The sequence below is a fragment of the Penicillium robsamsonii genome, assembly GCF_028829455.1.
Source record: "Penicillium robsamsonii strain IBT 29466 chromosome Unknown utg000006l_segment0_segment0, whole genome shotgun sequence".
Classification (NCBI taxonomy): Eukaryota; Fungi; Ascomycota; class Eurotiomycetes; order Eurotiales; family Aspergillaceae; genus Penicillium; species Penicillium robsamsonii.
In genome coordinates, this window is record NW_026643224.1 from 1,004,924 (window position 1) to 1,020,001 (window position 15,078).

The 15,078-nt window shown below is 51.1% G+C and overlaps 8 protein-coding genes across 8 annotated transcripts; 4 read left to right on the top strand and 4 right to left on the bottom strand.

Annotated features, from left to right (window-relative positions):
• Positions 1–119: 119 nt before the first annotated feature.
• Positions 120–1,343, top strand: N7447_010114 (tryptophan synthase subunit beta; the record flags this gene model as incomplete). Its single annotated transcript, XM_057234376.1, has 1 exon — positions 120–1,343. The coding sequence occupies one exon, from the start codon at positions 120–122 to the stop codon at positions 1,341–1,343; it is 1,224 nt and encodes a 407-aa protein (XP_057081660.1).
• A 298-nt stretch (positions 1,344–1,641) lies between these two features.
• N7447_010115 (tRNA-splicing endonuclease subunit SEN54 family protein) lies at positions 1,642–3,164 on the top strand (the record flags this gene model as incomplete). The annotated part of the gene is made up of 3 exons (XM_057234377.1): positions 1,642–1,754; positions 1,856–2,649; positions 2,713–3,164. 3 exons carry the CDS (start codon positions 1,642–1,644, stop codon positions 3,162–3,164), a joined length of 1,359 nt encoding a protein of 452 aa, XP_057081661.1.
• A 583-nt stretch (positions 3,165–3,747) lies between these two features.
• Positions 3,748–5,484, bottom strand: N7447_010116 (NEDD8-activating enzyme E1 regulatory subunit; the record flags this gene model as incomplete). The annotated part of the gene is made up of 2 exons (XM_057234378.1): positions 3,748–5,055; positions 5,110–5,484. The coding sequence occupies 2 exons, from the start codon at positions 5,482–5,484 to the stop codon at positions 3,748–3,750; spliced, it is 1,683 nt and encodes a 560-aa protein (XP_057081662.1).
• Positions 5,485–7,110: 1,626 nt separating this feature from the next.
• Positions 7,111–8,209, top strand: N7447_010117 (ribose-5-phosphate isomerase RKI1; the record flags this gene model as incomplete). The annotated part of the gene is made up of 2 exons (XM_057234379.1): positions 7,111–7,588; positions 7,770–8,209. The coding sequence occupies 2 exons, from the start codon at positions 7,111–7,113 to the stop codon at positions 8,207–8,209; spliced, it is 918 nt and encodes a 305-aa protein (XP_057081663.1).
• Positions 8,210–8,430: 221 nt separating this feature from the next.
• Positions 8,431–9,649, bottom strand: N7447_010118 (WD40 repeat domain-containing protein; the record flags this gene model as incomplete). The annotated part of the gene is made up of 3 exons (XM_057234380.1): positions 8,431–9,247; positions 9,323–9,578; positions 9,640–9,649. 3 exons carry the CDS (start codon positions 9,647–9,649, stop codon positions 8,431–8,433), a joined length of 1,083 nt encoding a protein of 360 aa, XP_057081664.1.
• Positions 9,650–9,840: 191 nt separating this feature from the next.
• N7447_010119 (GTPase GPN2) lies at positions 9,841–11,059 on the top strand (the record flags this gene model as incomplete). Its single annotated transcript, XM_057234381.1, has 3 exons — positions 9,841–10,129; positions 10,192–10,292; positions 10,361–11,059. 3 exons carry the CDS (start codon positions 9,841–9,843, stop codon positions 11,057–11,059), a joined length of 1,089 nt encoding a protein of 362 aa, XP_057081665.1.
• A 157-nt stretch (positions 11,060–11,216) lies between these two features.
• Positions 11,217–11,870, bottom strand: N7447_010120 (Rpp14/Pop5 family protein; the record flags this gene model as incomplete). Its single annotated transcript, XM_057234382.1, has 2 exons — positions 11,217–11,563; positions 11,636–11,870. The coding sequence occupies 2 exons, from the start codon at positions 11,868–11,870 to the stop codon at positions 11,217–11,219; spliced, it is 582 nt and encodes a 193-aa protein (XP_057081666.1).
• Positions 11,871–12,471: 601 nt separating this feature from the next.
• N7447_010121 (uncharacterized protein) lies at positions 12,472–14,545 on the bottom strand (the record flags this gene model as incomplete). The annotated part of the gene is made up of 3 exons (XM_057234383.1): positions 12,472–13,995; positions 14,051–14,357; positions 14,412–14,545. The coding sequence occupies 3 exons, from the start codon at positions 14,543–14,545 to the stop codon at positions 12,472–12,474; spliced, it is 1,965 nt and encodes a 654-aa protein (XP_057081667.1).
• Positions 14,546–15,078: the final 533 nt, after the last annotated feature.

The window sequence follows — 15,078 nt, forward strand, 5'->3', positions numbered from 1 at the left end:
ATCTCAATGCTGATGTCCCATCAGGTCCAAGTACGATTACTACGTCCAATTCCGTTATTTTGACAGCCTGCGCTTCATAAGTTACAATTTCCTGCTGCTCAGTGACAAAGTTGGACAAGATGTCAGATATGAATTCTCATTTCCAGAGCAGCCCCAATGCTGAAGGGTATTTTGGTCGGTATGGTGGCAACCATTATCCGGAAGAACTTCGATCTGCGCTGCTGGAATTGGCCAGCAGCTATCAGGAGCTTCACCAATCGCCAGAATTCCAGGACGCTCTGAGTAAGGTGCGGGTTGGACTTCAGGGGCGGCCGACCCCAATACACTACCTCGAACATATTTCAAACCAAGTCGGAGGCGCTCAAATCTTCATCAAAAGGGAGGATTTAAACCACACAGGCGCACACAAGATCAATCATTGCGTTGGCTTCGCCCTACTCGCCAAACGAATGGGTAAGAAGAAACTAATTGCCGAGACGGGGGCCGGCCAGCATGGCGTCGCACTGGCAACTGCAGCTGCCTATTTTGGCCTCGAATGCGAAGTTCACATGGGAGAAGTTGATGTTGGCAAACAGAGCTCGAATGTTGGTAAGATGCAGCTACTCGGCGCGCGCGTGGTGTCAGTAGCGACTGGTCAGTCTGCTCTTAAAGATGCTAGTGATTCTGCATTCAACGCGTACGTCGAGCAGCACGAACACGCGCTTTATGCAATCGGCTCGGCTATTGGTCCACACCCTTTCCCAATGATTGTTCGCGACTTCCAAGGTGTAGTTGGTCGGGAAGCGCGCGAGCAATTCGTTTCCATGAATGGAAGCCTGCCTGAGCATGTGGTTGCCTGCGTTGCTGGTGGTTCCAATGCGATGGGAATATACACGGGCTTTATCGATGAACCGGCCGTTGTTTTACATGCGGTGGAGGCTCTTGGTACGTCTGATGAGCCAGGCCAACAAGGCCAGCATGCGGCAACGCTATCATATGGACGACTGGGCACATTGCATGGCGCTCGATCGATTGTGATTCAGAAAGATGACGGTACACCTGCCAGTGTCTCATCCGTAGCATCAGGGCTAGCATACCCTGGCGTTGGCCCGGAGATTGCGATGCTTCATGAAGCCGGCCGGCTATTTATCGCAGGAGCTTCAGACAAGGAAGCTGTCAATGCATTCTTCCGGATGTCAAAGTTCGAGGGTATAATTCCTGCGTTGGAAAGCGCACATGCATTAGCCTTTGCGATCCGATTGGCGTCACAGCGCCCTCCATCCGAACGGATACTAGTCAATCTCTCAGGGCGCGGCGACAAGGACGTTGATTATGTGCTTGAGAACTATACCTCGGCAGGCTAGGTCAGCACCTTTCATGAAAAACAGTTGATAATAGATGCTTGCGGCTTGAACTTCGATATAACCATTTCTATTGTATAAATGCGACTGTCGCATTTGGTCGCTTTAAGTCCTAATAAGATACTCTTATATATGCCCCTATAATAATACCATCTCGCGACATGCGAGTGATAAACATAGAGACTCCCGGGGCCCGCATGGAGATATTATTCTGCCGAAAAAGGCCGCTTATCGATAAGCGCTTTTCTGATCCCGACTCTGACTCCGAAATTCCCTCTAATTTATTCTCTAACAATTCAACATGGCGGACGTAGACGAAGATGCCATTAAGGCACCCGCAAATGCCTCAACAGAGCCCGATGTCGACCTGTCCGACGAGACGCAGGATTTCCGCTTCTTGAACCACTTGAATTTGTATGAGCACGGCCTCTTCCTCTTGACGCATGGCGAACCCAATCTCCAGTGTCCTTGATCGCTTCTTCGATTACCATTGCTTACCTCCAATCTCTCTACAGCTTTGCCGATGCATCCCCCGGTATCCCGCGCCGCGGTGAAAAGGACTTTGAACCCAATCCGACCGAACTTCAAGCCGATGTACTCTCCGCTTCGCGGGGGGCCATGCACAATGCGCTCTCATATCCCCGTCTCCACAATACCAAAACTCGTGTTGTAGCTTTCTACGCGCCGGACGGTTATGTTCCTCCAGTTAAAACCGATCGCGCGACACCGAAAACTGGCAGAGAAGACGAAAAGAGCTCGGAGTCTACTCCCAACCCCCCGAGGCCTTTGCCCAATTCAGCCAGGATATCCCCCGACGCATGTGTCTACGTGCCCAACCCCAAAGGCCAGTTCTTCAAGACAATGGGCCAGGCAGACTCGTTAAGCCGTGTCTGGTTGTTGCCAGAGGAAGCCTTATATCTTATTGAGCGAGGAAGTCTGGATATCAGATGGCCTAGCCCATCTGGGTCCCCCGCGGGACCAGGAGAAGAAGACCTCTCCGTTCCTATGAGCTTGCAGGCTGCATATGCATGCTTTATGGGCCGAGGTGGTCTAACGCTTGAGCGGTACTCCGTTTATACTGGTCTCAGACGTCTGGGCTATGCGCTCGTTCGAGCTCCTGGATGGTGCGATGACCTCGAGAAGGAAGATGTGGATGCCTCAGATGCTATTGAAACAACACCACCCACGCTTCATGGCCCTGGTCTGGCTGGTATACTTGGGTCACTTTTCAATTGGATCCATGACCCTCGCTCGACGGCCTCGACGGCAACTGGCCCTATCATCGGCACTGGCATTCACCGTCATTACAGTGAGTCACACATTTACCTTCGCGGTAATTACCTTAGTTCCCTTTACTGACAATATTGCTAAGTGGATATATACCGCAAGCTCGCCATCATTCCCTGGTACGACCCAGTCACCGCGCCCGAAAGACACCCGGCTGATACCACACCACCCTTCCGCGTTGTGTTCCACGTTTTCAAACCCTCAACTCCCTTCAAAAAGTCTGCGCCTCCAACTCCAGACTTCCGCGTCGCGGTCGTCAGCACACGCGACCAAACCACCATGCCCACTATGACACAACTCGGTGCTTTGCTCGAAAGCACGCCACTTGACCCCCCCGCGCGGGAGAAAATGGACCGTATGATGTACATGAGACTGCGACATGGATACCGCAATGTCGTCATGGCTGTCGTTGATCAGGGTGTGGTCAGTTACTTGCGAGTTGCTGATTCGGTGTTCGGGAAGGAGAAGCTTTATGAGAACAAGGGTGGACCTCAGGGCCCTAAGTGGAATCGTAATCAGAAGTCGCGAAAACGTTGAGAGTCTCGGGTTATCAATCCAGGCCTTGGCCTATTACAGCTCCGTCGCTGGAGACCGTATGCAAAGGCGAAGACAGCAATGGCCTGCAACGGAACTGTCGTTTCTGCATAATGACCATGGGCAGACTATGGGCTGGTCCATATATCCATCTCATATCATGTCTGCTCGTTGGTGGATCACAAATGAGAGCTGAAAATGCTCTCCGCGGTTGTTGGAGCTCTTGCGAAGATATCCTACATTGGTCGCCGCACCTCAAAAGATCCCTCTCGTTTTGGGCCCGGTCTGGCTACATACACATTGGAGTGAAGATCTACATATCCCATACTACACGAAAATGTCTCAGCATTCCCACTGAAAGAACGACCCAAGCTCGCCAATTTGAACATCCATATCTCCTGGGCCATTTAAGCAACAAGGCTTTTACATAGTTGGATACTACTTATTGAGATCTATAAATCACAATATCACTGGATCATAAATCATAACATGGCTCTGAGTAAAATTTGCACGAATTCGACCAGTACATGGAGTTGCATAATGCAATTCAATCATCCAGCACGTCCATAGCAAATCCCATCCCCCATCACAGCCTATACATCTCGCTCTTACTTCTAGCCCCATCAAAGACACAAGTATTATCAAGCGGGCCATACTGTCTAGTAATCACCTTCAACGCCTCCTGCGCAACCAACCCCCCCGTCAACGACGAGATATTATGCAACTCGCCGCCCTCAGCCCGACGCAGTTCCTTGATAGCACTGGCGATCTGCGTGCGCGCCTCCTGACAGACAGCCGATCCATCGGCCGCAGTCAGCAGAGCCAAGATGCGTTCCGTGTGGCTATTCCACAGCGCGTCGTCGTCAACAGAACGTTCTTCTTCACGGCTGCTCGATTGGATCTCGTCCACAACTGAGTCGAGGATCTGCGTCGCGATGAATATCGGGATCAGGGTGTCCGGGTCACTTAGCGCGTTGCGAATGATTTTCAGTGTTGATGCGTCGCTGTCGATGCTTATCTGCGGGATATCGCGGCCGATCACGACTTTGATGTGTGCGGCGTTCTTGCAGAATACTTCGATGTCGCGGTCTGGGATTGCGGAGGTTTGGCGTTTGAGCTGGGATTCGAGCTGGCGTACTGTTGCTGTCACTTCTTCGATGTCTTGTCGTGCTTTGGCCTTGTAGATGTTTTGTAGTGACACGTAGTCTGCGGACTGGGCTTTCATGTCTGGTAGGGAGCCTGGGAGGGGGAGGACGCCGTGAGATGCGTGGAAGGTTTTGATGGCTGAGGCGATGACCCAGAAATCTTGCGATGATGCTGACGGCTGTTGACACTCATTCATGTCGAAGATCTCCCGGATCGAGCTGCGTAGGCTGAATGGGGAAATTGTCTTCAGTACAGCAGCGACTGCCTCGTCAAAGTTCTCTTCGCCGCCCTCTGGGTTAGAAGTGCGTGTCTGAGACCGCACAAACTCCCTGAACTCGGTTTTCTCTTTGTAGTTACTTGGTGCGTTGCCTTGATGGGACTGTTTCCATTGCTCCAGGAAGTGAAGTAGGAGAAGTATATAGGGCACATGGCCGTGCTGATGGTCATCCATGGTTTCCAGGTTATCCAAGTTAGCTGCGGCGGCAACAAGCTCAGGCCAGGGATTCAGCAGACGCAGGTCCTGGGTTGACTCTGGGTCTGGGTGTGTCTCAACAATGGGGAATTCGGCCGGCAATTGCACGGAGAAAGTGGAAAAGAACCCAACTGAGTGCAAGTATAACACGGGGATACCCAGTTGCTTTGCCTCCTGGATCAGAGGTACCAGAGTCGAGCGTCTCATTGGGCCAGAAATAATCACCAGCTTGTACTGGGGCAAGAATTTAGGGTCAGCCAGAAGCTCCTCGGCGCGCTATTTCACAAGTCAGTCAACGGTCATTTACTTTTAGGACATGGAGAATCATACTTTGAGATAGTAATGTCCCTGCACGTCTGGATTCAGTTCTTTCAGCAGTCGGCAGGTTTCCTCGGCACGGGACTTTCCCAGGGACTCTTCTTCCAGGAAGAAGTTCACACCCAGATCAGACTCGGTAACTATTGCTGGGTCCACGATGGTGAATCCACCAATTCCAGGCAGTACAAGGTTCTTGAGTGTTTCAACGCCTGCAACGCCGGATACACCGGTGTTGTATTGGCCGAGAGGGCCATCAGAGTTCACTAGCAGAACATGAGAGTCCTCAAGTGCTTGCTGGCCAGTTGCTGCCCACAGGCGGAGCTGGCGATCATATTTGCGCTCCTTGGAGGTTGGCCCTGTCAGGGTGGCGGGGAAGGCATCCGTCATGGTGGATATCAAGTACGGGGAGATAGAGCTTTGTTTTGGGGCTTAAATCATTGCCTGTTTATTGTTATGTGATGCTTCTCGTGTTGCTTACAGGGTTTGCTCCTTAATCTGTAAGTTTCTCAAATGATGAAGTCGTGGATGTTGACTTGTTGATGCGCGACTGTTTTTAGTAAGCGCATATATGGCCTGATAATCCAGGCTAACATGAGCCTCAATGGATCTTTTAGTTATAGTTAGTTAACTAGTTAACTAGGGGTTTAATATCCTACATGTAGTTCGCTGAAAAGTAAGGTGTTTGTACTTTAGAATTGCAGATAAATCAGTCGTTTGTAAAATTCTAGTGGCAACAACACCGAGTCCTTTGACAATTCTATTAAAGAGGCTGTCGCAGCTTATACTATAACCCACGCGGATGACTATTTCTTTGTTCTACAGCCCCTTAGAAAATTTGTAGTAACCTGGGGACTGAACATTGGACTTAACCCACGCGGTTCAACTCTTGTGGAAATAATATAGGAATTGGGAGATTGAATCTACCACACATCCTCAACATGTACAGAGCACTTTCGGGAAAGAACAATAGTAAGGCACGCTACATTATACATCGATGTATCTCTCAGAGGTGGAGTTGAAAGAGAACCTCAGCCGAGCTTTATTTAGTACAGCCCGTGGAATATTTATACCATTCATTGCCCCAATTTCACCATGTATGAAGTCTCCTCGTCTCTATATCAATTGAGTTATTCCATCAGACCGACTTATCCAGAATGAAGTTGGCCATTGTGGTCCTCGCCTCTGCTAGGCTCGCACATGCCCTAGGGCGAGAGCTGCCTGGTTGTGCCTTTGCCTGCTTGGACACAATAGCTCAGGCAACTAGCTGCACCAAGAATGACTGGGATTGTATTTGCTTGGCCCAAGATGTTATTGAAAATGCTGGTGCAAGCTGCGTGAATGACAAGTGTGGCGCGAGTTTTGTTCAGAGTACGGTCTTTTTCCATATAAGGAAACGCATAAGCTAATTGATAATATAGAGGCGTTTTTACCCGCTGTTAAGACGATTTGCAATACCTAGTCCCTGCTCATATCCACTGAATAGAAGCCTCCAATGGTTTGTATCTGTTGTGTCTTTTATTCTGGAGGTCAATGTTGTTCCTGAGGGAAATGTGGTGATAATTGGCAGAGATAAACAGGGATAGCTATTCTGCTAGAGGATTTTTCAAATATGTATTTTCTCTTTGCTTTATCCATTGCTATCCTATAAAAAAAGCAATAGATTGTGACATTCTGGTCCTTGTATACAGAGTATACAACATACAATTTGGGTAGTCGATCTGAGGTTATATTTCCCCTCATACAATATGAGACTGATCATACTCTCTGACATATTAGTGTCTCCATTGCATATAACATTGATTAATGTAGAATAGTGTAAAATAATGTAGACTGTCTGGGTCTGAATTTCATAGAAAAAGCAATGGCCACAGTGCTAAACCCCGTGATGTGACGTTATAGACTTCTAAGCTAAGACTATAGCCCTGGAGATTCTATTTTATGCTGAATTTCATCCTCTATATTTTCTCCCTTTCCTCACTACCATTCTAAAGAGCCTCTATAGAGAGGACTCCCATGATCCAATCAGCCTTCTCCCCTCTTTTCCTCTGCCGTAAACTTACCCTCCCCACCATCCCCACACTCTTTCGCACCCTCAGTCCAAGACTCCAATCCACCATGTCCGCCGTCGAAGAATCTAAGCGCGCCGCCGCACAGGTCGCTGTCGCAAACCACTACCCCAAGGATGCCCGCTGGGTCGGTATCGGCAGTGGTACGACGATCGTGTACGTCGTCGAGGCCATCAAGGCCCTCGGGGTCGACACCTCTAACACCAAGTACATCCCGACCGGTTACCAGTCTAAGCAGCTGATTATCAGCGCCGGGCTGGCTGCCGTTGAGTACGACTCCATTCCGTTGGGCACTGTGCTCGATGTGGCGTTCGATGGTGCGGACGAGGTCGACGAGGATTTGAACTGCATCAAGGGCGGTGGTGCATGCTTGTTCCAGGAGAAGATCGTCGCTATGCAGGCTAAGGAATTTATCTGTGTTGCAGGTGAGTCGCAATCAGATCTAACATGATCTTCATTTTGCATTGTAATTATGGGGTTTGAGTTGGGTGATGGCTGGAAATTACAACCAGCCAACGCTGTTGTTTTTTCCCCTGTTTTTCCCTTGGTTTTTCTTTCCTCTTTGCTATAATAATAATACCCCCCAACTAACGCTCGCAATTTTAGACTTCCGCAAACTCCAGCCCCGTCTCCTCACAAACTGGAAAGGAATCCCCATCGAGGTCGCCCCGATCGCCGCTCACCGCGTTATCTCCAAGCTGCAAGAACTCGGCAGTGTCAACCCCGCCATTCGGGCCTCCGCGGCCGCCAAGCAAGGTCCCCTCAAGACCGATCAGGGCTTCTTCCTTATCGATGCTCCCTTCAAGCCCCTGCTGGTCAAGGCGGATATCGAGGCTGGCCAGGATGGTAACGGCAAGGATGGTGTGTGGGCCGTTGGTGAGTTGGCTCGCAAGATCAGGGATATCACCGGCGTGCTTGAAGTCGGTATTTTCCACGGCCAGACCGGCCCGCAGGCTACTGCTGCCGGTGGTATTGGTGGTCAGCGACCTGTTGCGGCTTACTTCGGTATGCCTGATGGGACGGTCTCTGTTCGCAAGGCTCAGTAGATGTATAGTGGCTGGACTGTGGGGGACGAACATGAGACTAACCTAAATAACTTAGATACCAAGATTTTGCGCTTGTTAAACCTGGGAAAAAAAATTCTATAATTGGAATTGAACTGGGGGATGCTTGCGAATGTGTTTTGGATTGTTTTTTTAATTAGATTTCATGTGTGGTATCAACATTGGACAGACGCTTCATTTCAGTATAGAACCAAGGAAAGTACCTATTTTGCGCCTTTGCCCTTGGCCTCCGTCTCGCCCAACTCCCGTACATAAATCTTCACTGTGCCTTCAGGGACCTCGTCATGGCCGTCCTCGAATCCAGGGCTGACTGCGATGGCCAGATACTGGCCGCTCGCACTGAACGCAACAGCCGAGACGCTGTTTTGGTATTTCTGATATTGACGGATACGGCGCTTAGAGATTCCATCCCAGAGCGCAACAACACCGTCACCGCCACCGGACGCAAAGGTGCCAAAAATTGGGTGGAAAGCCAGTGCGTTCACAGGGTAGACGACGTCCACGCCGTCCTCGGCAGTCTGGCGGTGACACTTGAAAGCGTATTTGCGGGCCTGAGATTCAGGTGACGGGTCGAACCACTCGACTGCGACACGACCCTCGATGCTAGACGAGGCGTACCCGGCGTCATCGGGCATACAGGCAACCGCACGGGTCATGAACTTCAAGCTGCTTTCACGGCGTTGCCAGGGCTCAACTTCGACTCGGTTACCGCCTGGGGCTGTGCTGTCTGATTGTGCGGTGAGAAGGGCCAATGCTTTGAGGTCGTAGATGTGCAATGCGCGTGATGCCATTGCGACGATCAGCTTTGTGGCGGTTGCGGAGATTGAGAATGGCTTCGACGGGAGGGGGACGATAATCGGCAGGGAGTCGGGATTTGCGCCGGCATCTGGTAGGTGGATGTGCAGTGTTGAATCCCACGATGCGGAGATGACGATGTTGTGCTCACGGCTGTACAGGACATGGCGCACGCCAGCTTCGTGGCTGCTGAGCACGGTCTGTTCGGAGGTGTTGAGGTTGATTCTAATCAGTATAGTCAGTATAACCCGTAGACCACGATTGCGGTGATAGTAGCAGTAGGAGCTGGGAATAACTCACTTCCTCACGTCCCAATCCAGTCCAGCTGTGTAGATCTCGTTCTCATTCTCGCCGAAGCAGACGTCCAGTACAGGAGCGCGGTGCTCAAACTTCTGCAATAGCTTTCCCTCTCCAACTTTGCCATTCTCATCCCGCAGGTCATACAGGTACACATTCTTATCCCATGATGAAACGACGATCCGCGCGGAATTGGGGTCTGGGGAGAACTTCAAGGCCGAGATGGCATCCGTAGGTGGGGATGCCACAATGAATTGATCTGCAATAAGAAATTAGACAAGGGTCAAATCTGGAAGAAGGTAATAGTGAAAACTACTCACGAGAAGTCATATTGGGTAAGCTGCAGAGTTGTAGAAGATCAAACCCAAGCTCCCCGAGCCCTTTGGCCGTCTCCTTTTCTGCCATCGTCACCGCCCTCTGATTCCCCGCGCTACATCGATAAGGAAAAAAAGACCAAACGGCTTTGACATCATTTGTTTCCAGCAAAAACACAACTTCTCTTATCTTCGGACATTAACAAGATGCCCTTTGCTCAGCTGGTGATTGGTCCACCGGGCGCTGGCAAGTCCACGTACTGCAATGGCATGCATCAGTTCCTAGGCGCAATCGGCCGGAAATGCTCTGTCGTCAACCTTGACCCCGCCAACGACAAGACCTCTTATCCATGTGCGCTGGACGTACGTGACCTAGTTACTCTAGAGGATATCATGGAAGAGGACAAGCTGGGTCCGAATGGTGGTGTCTTATATGCTCTCGAAGAGCTCGAGAACAACTTTGAATGGCTGGAGAACGGGCTGAAGGAGCTTGGTGGTATGTCCGAAAGTCCTGGACGTATACATTTTAAATACTGACTAGTTTTGATGAATTCTTAGATGACTATATTCTTTTCGACTGTCCCGGTCAAGTCGAGCTATTTACACACCACGCCTCATTACGCAACATCTTTTACAAGATTCAGCAAATGGGTATCCGGGTTAGTCGCAATAAAACCTCAAGGGCAGCACAAAATAGACTCAGCTAACCATACTCATTATGAAACAGTTGATCGTCATTCATCTCGTTGACTCCTATACCCTCACCCTCCCCTCAATGTACATCTCTGCCCTCCTCCTCTCCCTCCGCGCCATGCTCCAACTCGACCTCCCACACCTCAACGTCCTCACCAAAATCGACAACCTCGCCAACTATGCCCCGCTCCCTTTCAACCTAGACTACTACACTGAGGTTCAAGATCTCTCCTACCTACTTCCTGAACTGGAAAGCGAGTCCTCGCGATTCTCGCACGAGAAATTCGGCAAGCTAAACCAGACTATCATCGACCTGGTCGAGGAATTCGGACTTGTTGCCTTCGAGACGCTGGCCGTCGAGGATAAAAAGAGTATGATGAGTCTCCTGCGCGCCATCGATCGTGCGTCCGGGTATGCCTTTGGTCCCGCCGAGGGTGCCAACGATACTGTCTGGCAAGTCGCTGTTCGAGAGGGCATGGGTGTCACAGACGTGCGGGATGTACAGGAGCGTTGGTTGGATGCTAAGGATCAATATGATGAGCAGGAGGAGAAGGACTTGGAGGAGGAAGTTCGCTTGCGCAATGCGGCGAGCCAGGTCGAGAAGACGGGTGCGGCGGATGGCGGAGACGACGAGGATGACTACGATAAGGACGATGGACATGACTATGATGAGGAACTGGAGAAGTGGAAGAGGGATATGCCAGACACTGGCGTGCGGGTGCACCGCAAGTAATCCTGTTCCAACAACTTCCCAGCCATGCCAAATGTCAAATATGATACGATAAATGTACGATAGCCGAAATAACAATGCATAACCTAACGCACCAAAACCTGGGGTATCTCATTAAAAGTATACAAAAGAGTACAATAAAACATCTATCCACATCATCTCAATCATCCTCAACCATCCCCCCATCCTCACTCTCATCCATAACACAATCAACAACACTAGACCCACCAACCAATCCCCCAAGAACACCCCTCTCCTCGGCATCCTTGACCCTAACAATCTCCCTCCTAGCCCTCCGAATAGCCTCCTCCTCAGCCTTCCGCATTGTCCCAGAAACCCGAATCACGCGGAACACACACGCACGCTCGCGTCCCGTCCCCGCGCGTTTGGGGCCATTCGCTGGCTCCGGCACGCCAGACATGTATGTCAGCGCCGACCAGACAAGCCGGAAGGAGGCGCGTGGACACCGCACTATGGCGGTGGATGTTGCTGGTGAGAGGTATTTTACTATAGTATGTTTAGTGGGTGGTTCCGTAGGGATGGATGGATGGGTTGGATGTGGTGAATATAATAACTTACTCGTTATTCCACCTGCGGAGGCACCGCCCAGCTTGCCGATTCCCCAGTCGCCGTATAGCTCCGCGACGGACTCGCGGATCATCTTGGCTAGGAAGCCTTGAGTCAGAGCGTCGGAGGTTGGAGAGTGGATTGCCAGTTGGGGGTTGTGTGGTTTTGTTGTTGGTGTTGCGGGCCAGGTTTTTGGGTCTGGATAGAGGATGTCCACGAGCAGATAGCGGTTTTTGAGGCGGACCATGGTGGTGTGGTTGTATTAGGTTGGTGTTGTTGGGTTGGGATTGGCGTTGAGATGATGCGGAGCCTTGGACGCAGTACAGATAGGTACTGGATGGCTCTATCGGATTATACGATAACTGGGTGTAGATGTGGTTTGCAGGGTACAGAATGTAAGGTGGGTGAATCTTGAAGTCGAGATTGAGGCTAGAAAAGATTGCGATCGATAAGCGATAAGGATATTTCCTAATCGGGCGGCCCATCTGGACAACCTTCCAAGGTTGGCCCCCGGGAAGACTACAGCATGGCTCAGCTTTGAATATTTCCACGAATACTACACATTACACTGGAAAAAGCATATCATGCGGCAAAGGCACATTCATTATTTCCCAAAGAGGTCTAGTCATCTACTGCAAAACGAATTAAATCAGATCTGTAGCCGGGTTGCACCCTTCTTGAGTGTCAACCCGTCAACTTGGTCATGCCACATGAACGCAGTACATCGATATACACGACTGCTCAGAAAACATAAAAAAAGAAAAACCAAGGGATGAACCATCCGAACTCCACCGCCCTGAACGGACGGACTATATGCCAGCGGACGGCGCTGCAAAACGTAAACAAAATCACAGGTTGACCTCGACACGGCCTTCAGCGCCACCCTTCTGCAGGGTGGGGAGGAGGTAGGTGATGTCATCCCAGGGGTGGCGGTAGAGACCGGTGCGCAGGCGCTTCTGGTCAAGGTAGTGGGCAATGAGACCGATGGAACGTCCGAGCACGAACAGACCGTTGAGGACACCCATGCGCATGTAGTCCTCGCACTCCTCGGGGGAGAAGGCACCGCAGTTGCGGAGGAGGTCAACGAAGCAGACAGCGACACAACCGTCGACGTTGAGGATCAAGTTGTCCTTCTTGGAGGTGGTGACGGTCTCAACGGCGATAGCGTAGTCGAGCAGCTTGGTGCTGGGGAAGTGCTTCTTGACGAACTCCTTGACAAGCTCGACACGGAGATCGGGGTTGTTGCGGGACTTGACCTTGTGGCCAATACCGGGGATCAGCTTGTTCTCCTTGCGCATGGTGTCGACGAAGTCACGGGGGCTCAGACCCTTGTCGAAGGCCTTGGTGAACTCCTCAGCGGCGCCATCCAGGGCACCACCGAAGCGCGAACCGATGGTCAGCAGACCGGAAACGAGAGCACTGATCAGATCCTTTCCAGCACGGGTGGTGATGATGGTGTTCATGGCACCAGAGACGGCGGGACCGTGATCGGCAGTCAGCATGAGAACCATCTCGAGGAACTTGCTGGCGTAGGGGGGCAAGCGGCGACGGAACCACAGCAGAGACATGACACCACCAATGCCAATATCCTCTCTGAAGACATCGGAGATAGGCATACCGGCGTAGAGCAGCTCCTGGCCACGGTCGTCGGAGATGGTGGAGATGAAGGCAGCGGGCTTACGGACAAGACCGAGCTCCTGGGCCCAGGAGTAGTCGATAGGGATCTTGGGCACAACGGGCTCGGGGGCGGGGGTAATGTTGCCCTTCTGAAGCTCGAGGTCGTAGACCTGCTTGAGGATCTGGGGAAGGTCTTCAAAGGTGTCGGGGACGTAGATGCCAGCTTCACGCATGGCCTTGTTCTTGGTGACGGCAGTCTCGAGATCAGAGTTGGCGGAGGCACCGGCGTGACCGAACTGGACCTCGGTCTTGAACAAGCTGGCGCAGGTTCCGATAGCCCAGGCGACGATGGGCTTGGTGATGGTGCCGTTCTTGACGGCCTCAATCACACGGTACTCCTCAACACCACCGACCTCACCGAGTAGGACAAGGATCTTGCACTCGGGCTCGGCCTGGTATCGGAGCAAGTGATCGATGAAGGTGGTACCGGGGTAACGATCACCACCAATGGCAACACCCTCGAATACACCGTCGGTGTTCTGGGAGATAATGTTGTTCAATTCGTTGGACATACCACCGGACTTGGAGACGTAGCCGACGGAACCCTTGCGGTACAGCTTGGAGGCGACAATGTTGTCCATCATACCACCAGTGTTACCGATCTTGTACGCACCGGGCTTGATACCACCGACGGTGGCGGGGCCAATAATGGTGATACCCTTCTCCTTGGCGGTGACCATAATCTCACGAGCACGCTTTGGTAGTCGTTAGAAGTACATTCGATATAATACGGGGAAAGGCAGAACTTACACGCTCGGGGACACCCTCGGCAATAATAGCAATGGAGCGGATCTGGGGGTTCTCCATCAACTCCATGGTGGAGGTGTAGACGGAGCGAGAAGAGGCGAAGTTGACAACGGTGTCAACGTCGGGGTGCTTGGCCATGGCCTTCTCAACATCCTGGTAGACGGGGAGGAGGGTCTCACTGGTACCCCAGTACATCTTGCTGACGAACTGACCACCGAAGGTGTAGATAATACCGGCTACGGAAGGAGTCGAGCGCTTGCAGATGAAATCAAAGTCGAGCATGCCCTGCACGGCTCGGGGTTGCATACCACTTGAGTTCTTAGTTAGTCTCATACCAAGATCATAGGAGCAGTATGTCACTTACTACACGAAGCATCGTGTCTTGTTGTGGAAAAGGCTGTGTTGGGAGGGCGAGAGGGCACGGCTAGGAGGGGCGAAGCGGGTGATGTTGTCGTTGGCCGACTGCACGTCGTTCCCGGGGGAGAGAGTAGAGGGCATGATGAATCTAGATGGAAATTAGCATGCAAGTTGGATTTCGAAGCAATTATCCGATAATGCAGGCAATTGGAGTAAAGAAGGCGGTTTGGAGGGGAGTGGATATGCGGAAGAGCAATGGATCAGAGAAAGAGAAAAAAAAAAGGTAACTCACTTTATGCGTTAAACAAGCCGCTGTGAAATTAGGAGGAAATAGAGAAAAGGAGGGAAAAGGAAGTAGTACAGAAGAGAAGGGGGCAGAAGAAGCAGCTGTTGAGAAAAAAATCCGCGGGGTGAGATACTCGGAGTACTCGCAGATACACCGTACAGCTCGTCCCAGACCGCTGGATCCGCAGAACAGCTCAACACTTGGCAGTCCCCAAAGTACCGGGTACTGACGATACTGTATCCACACGTATTGGTATAGGGGTGTATTTATATGTTGCAATGGAAACAGTGTTGGTAGTATTTGAAGTATCTTTCTCTTCTAATAAATCTACATATGTATGCAAATGGACATACATCCATTGGTGCTTGTATGTTCGAAACTAATAAAA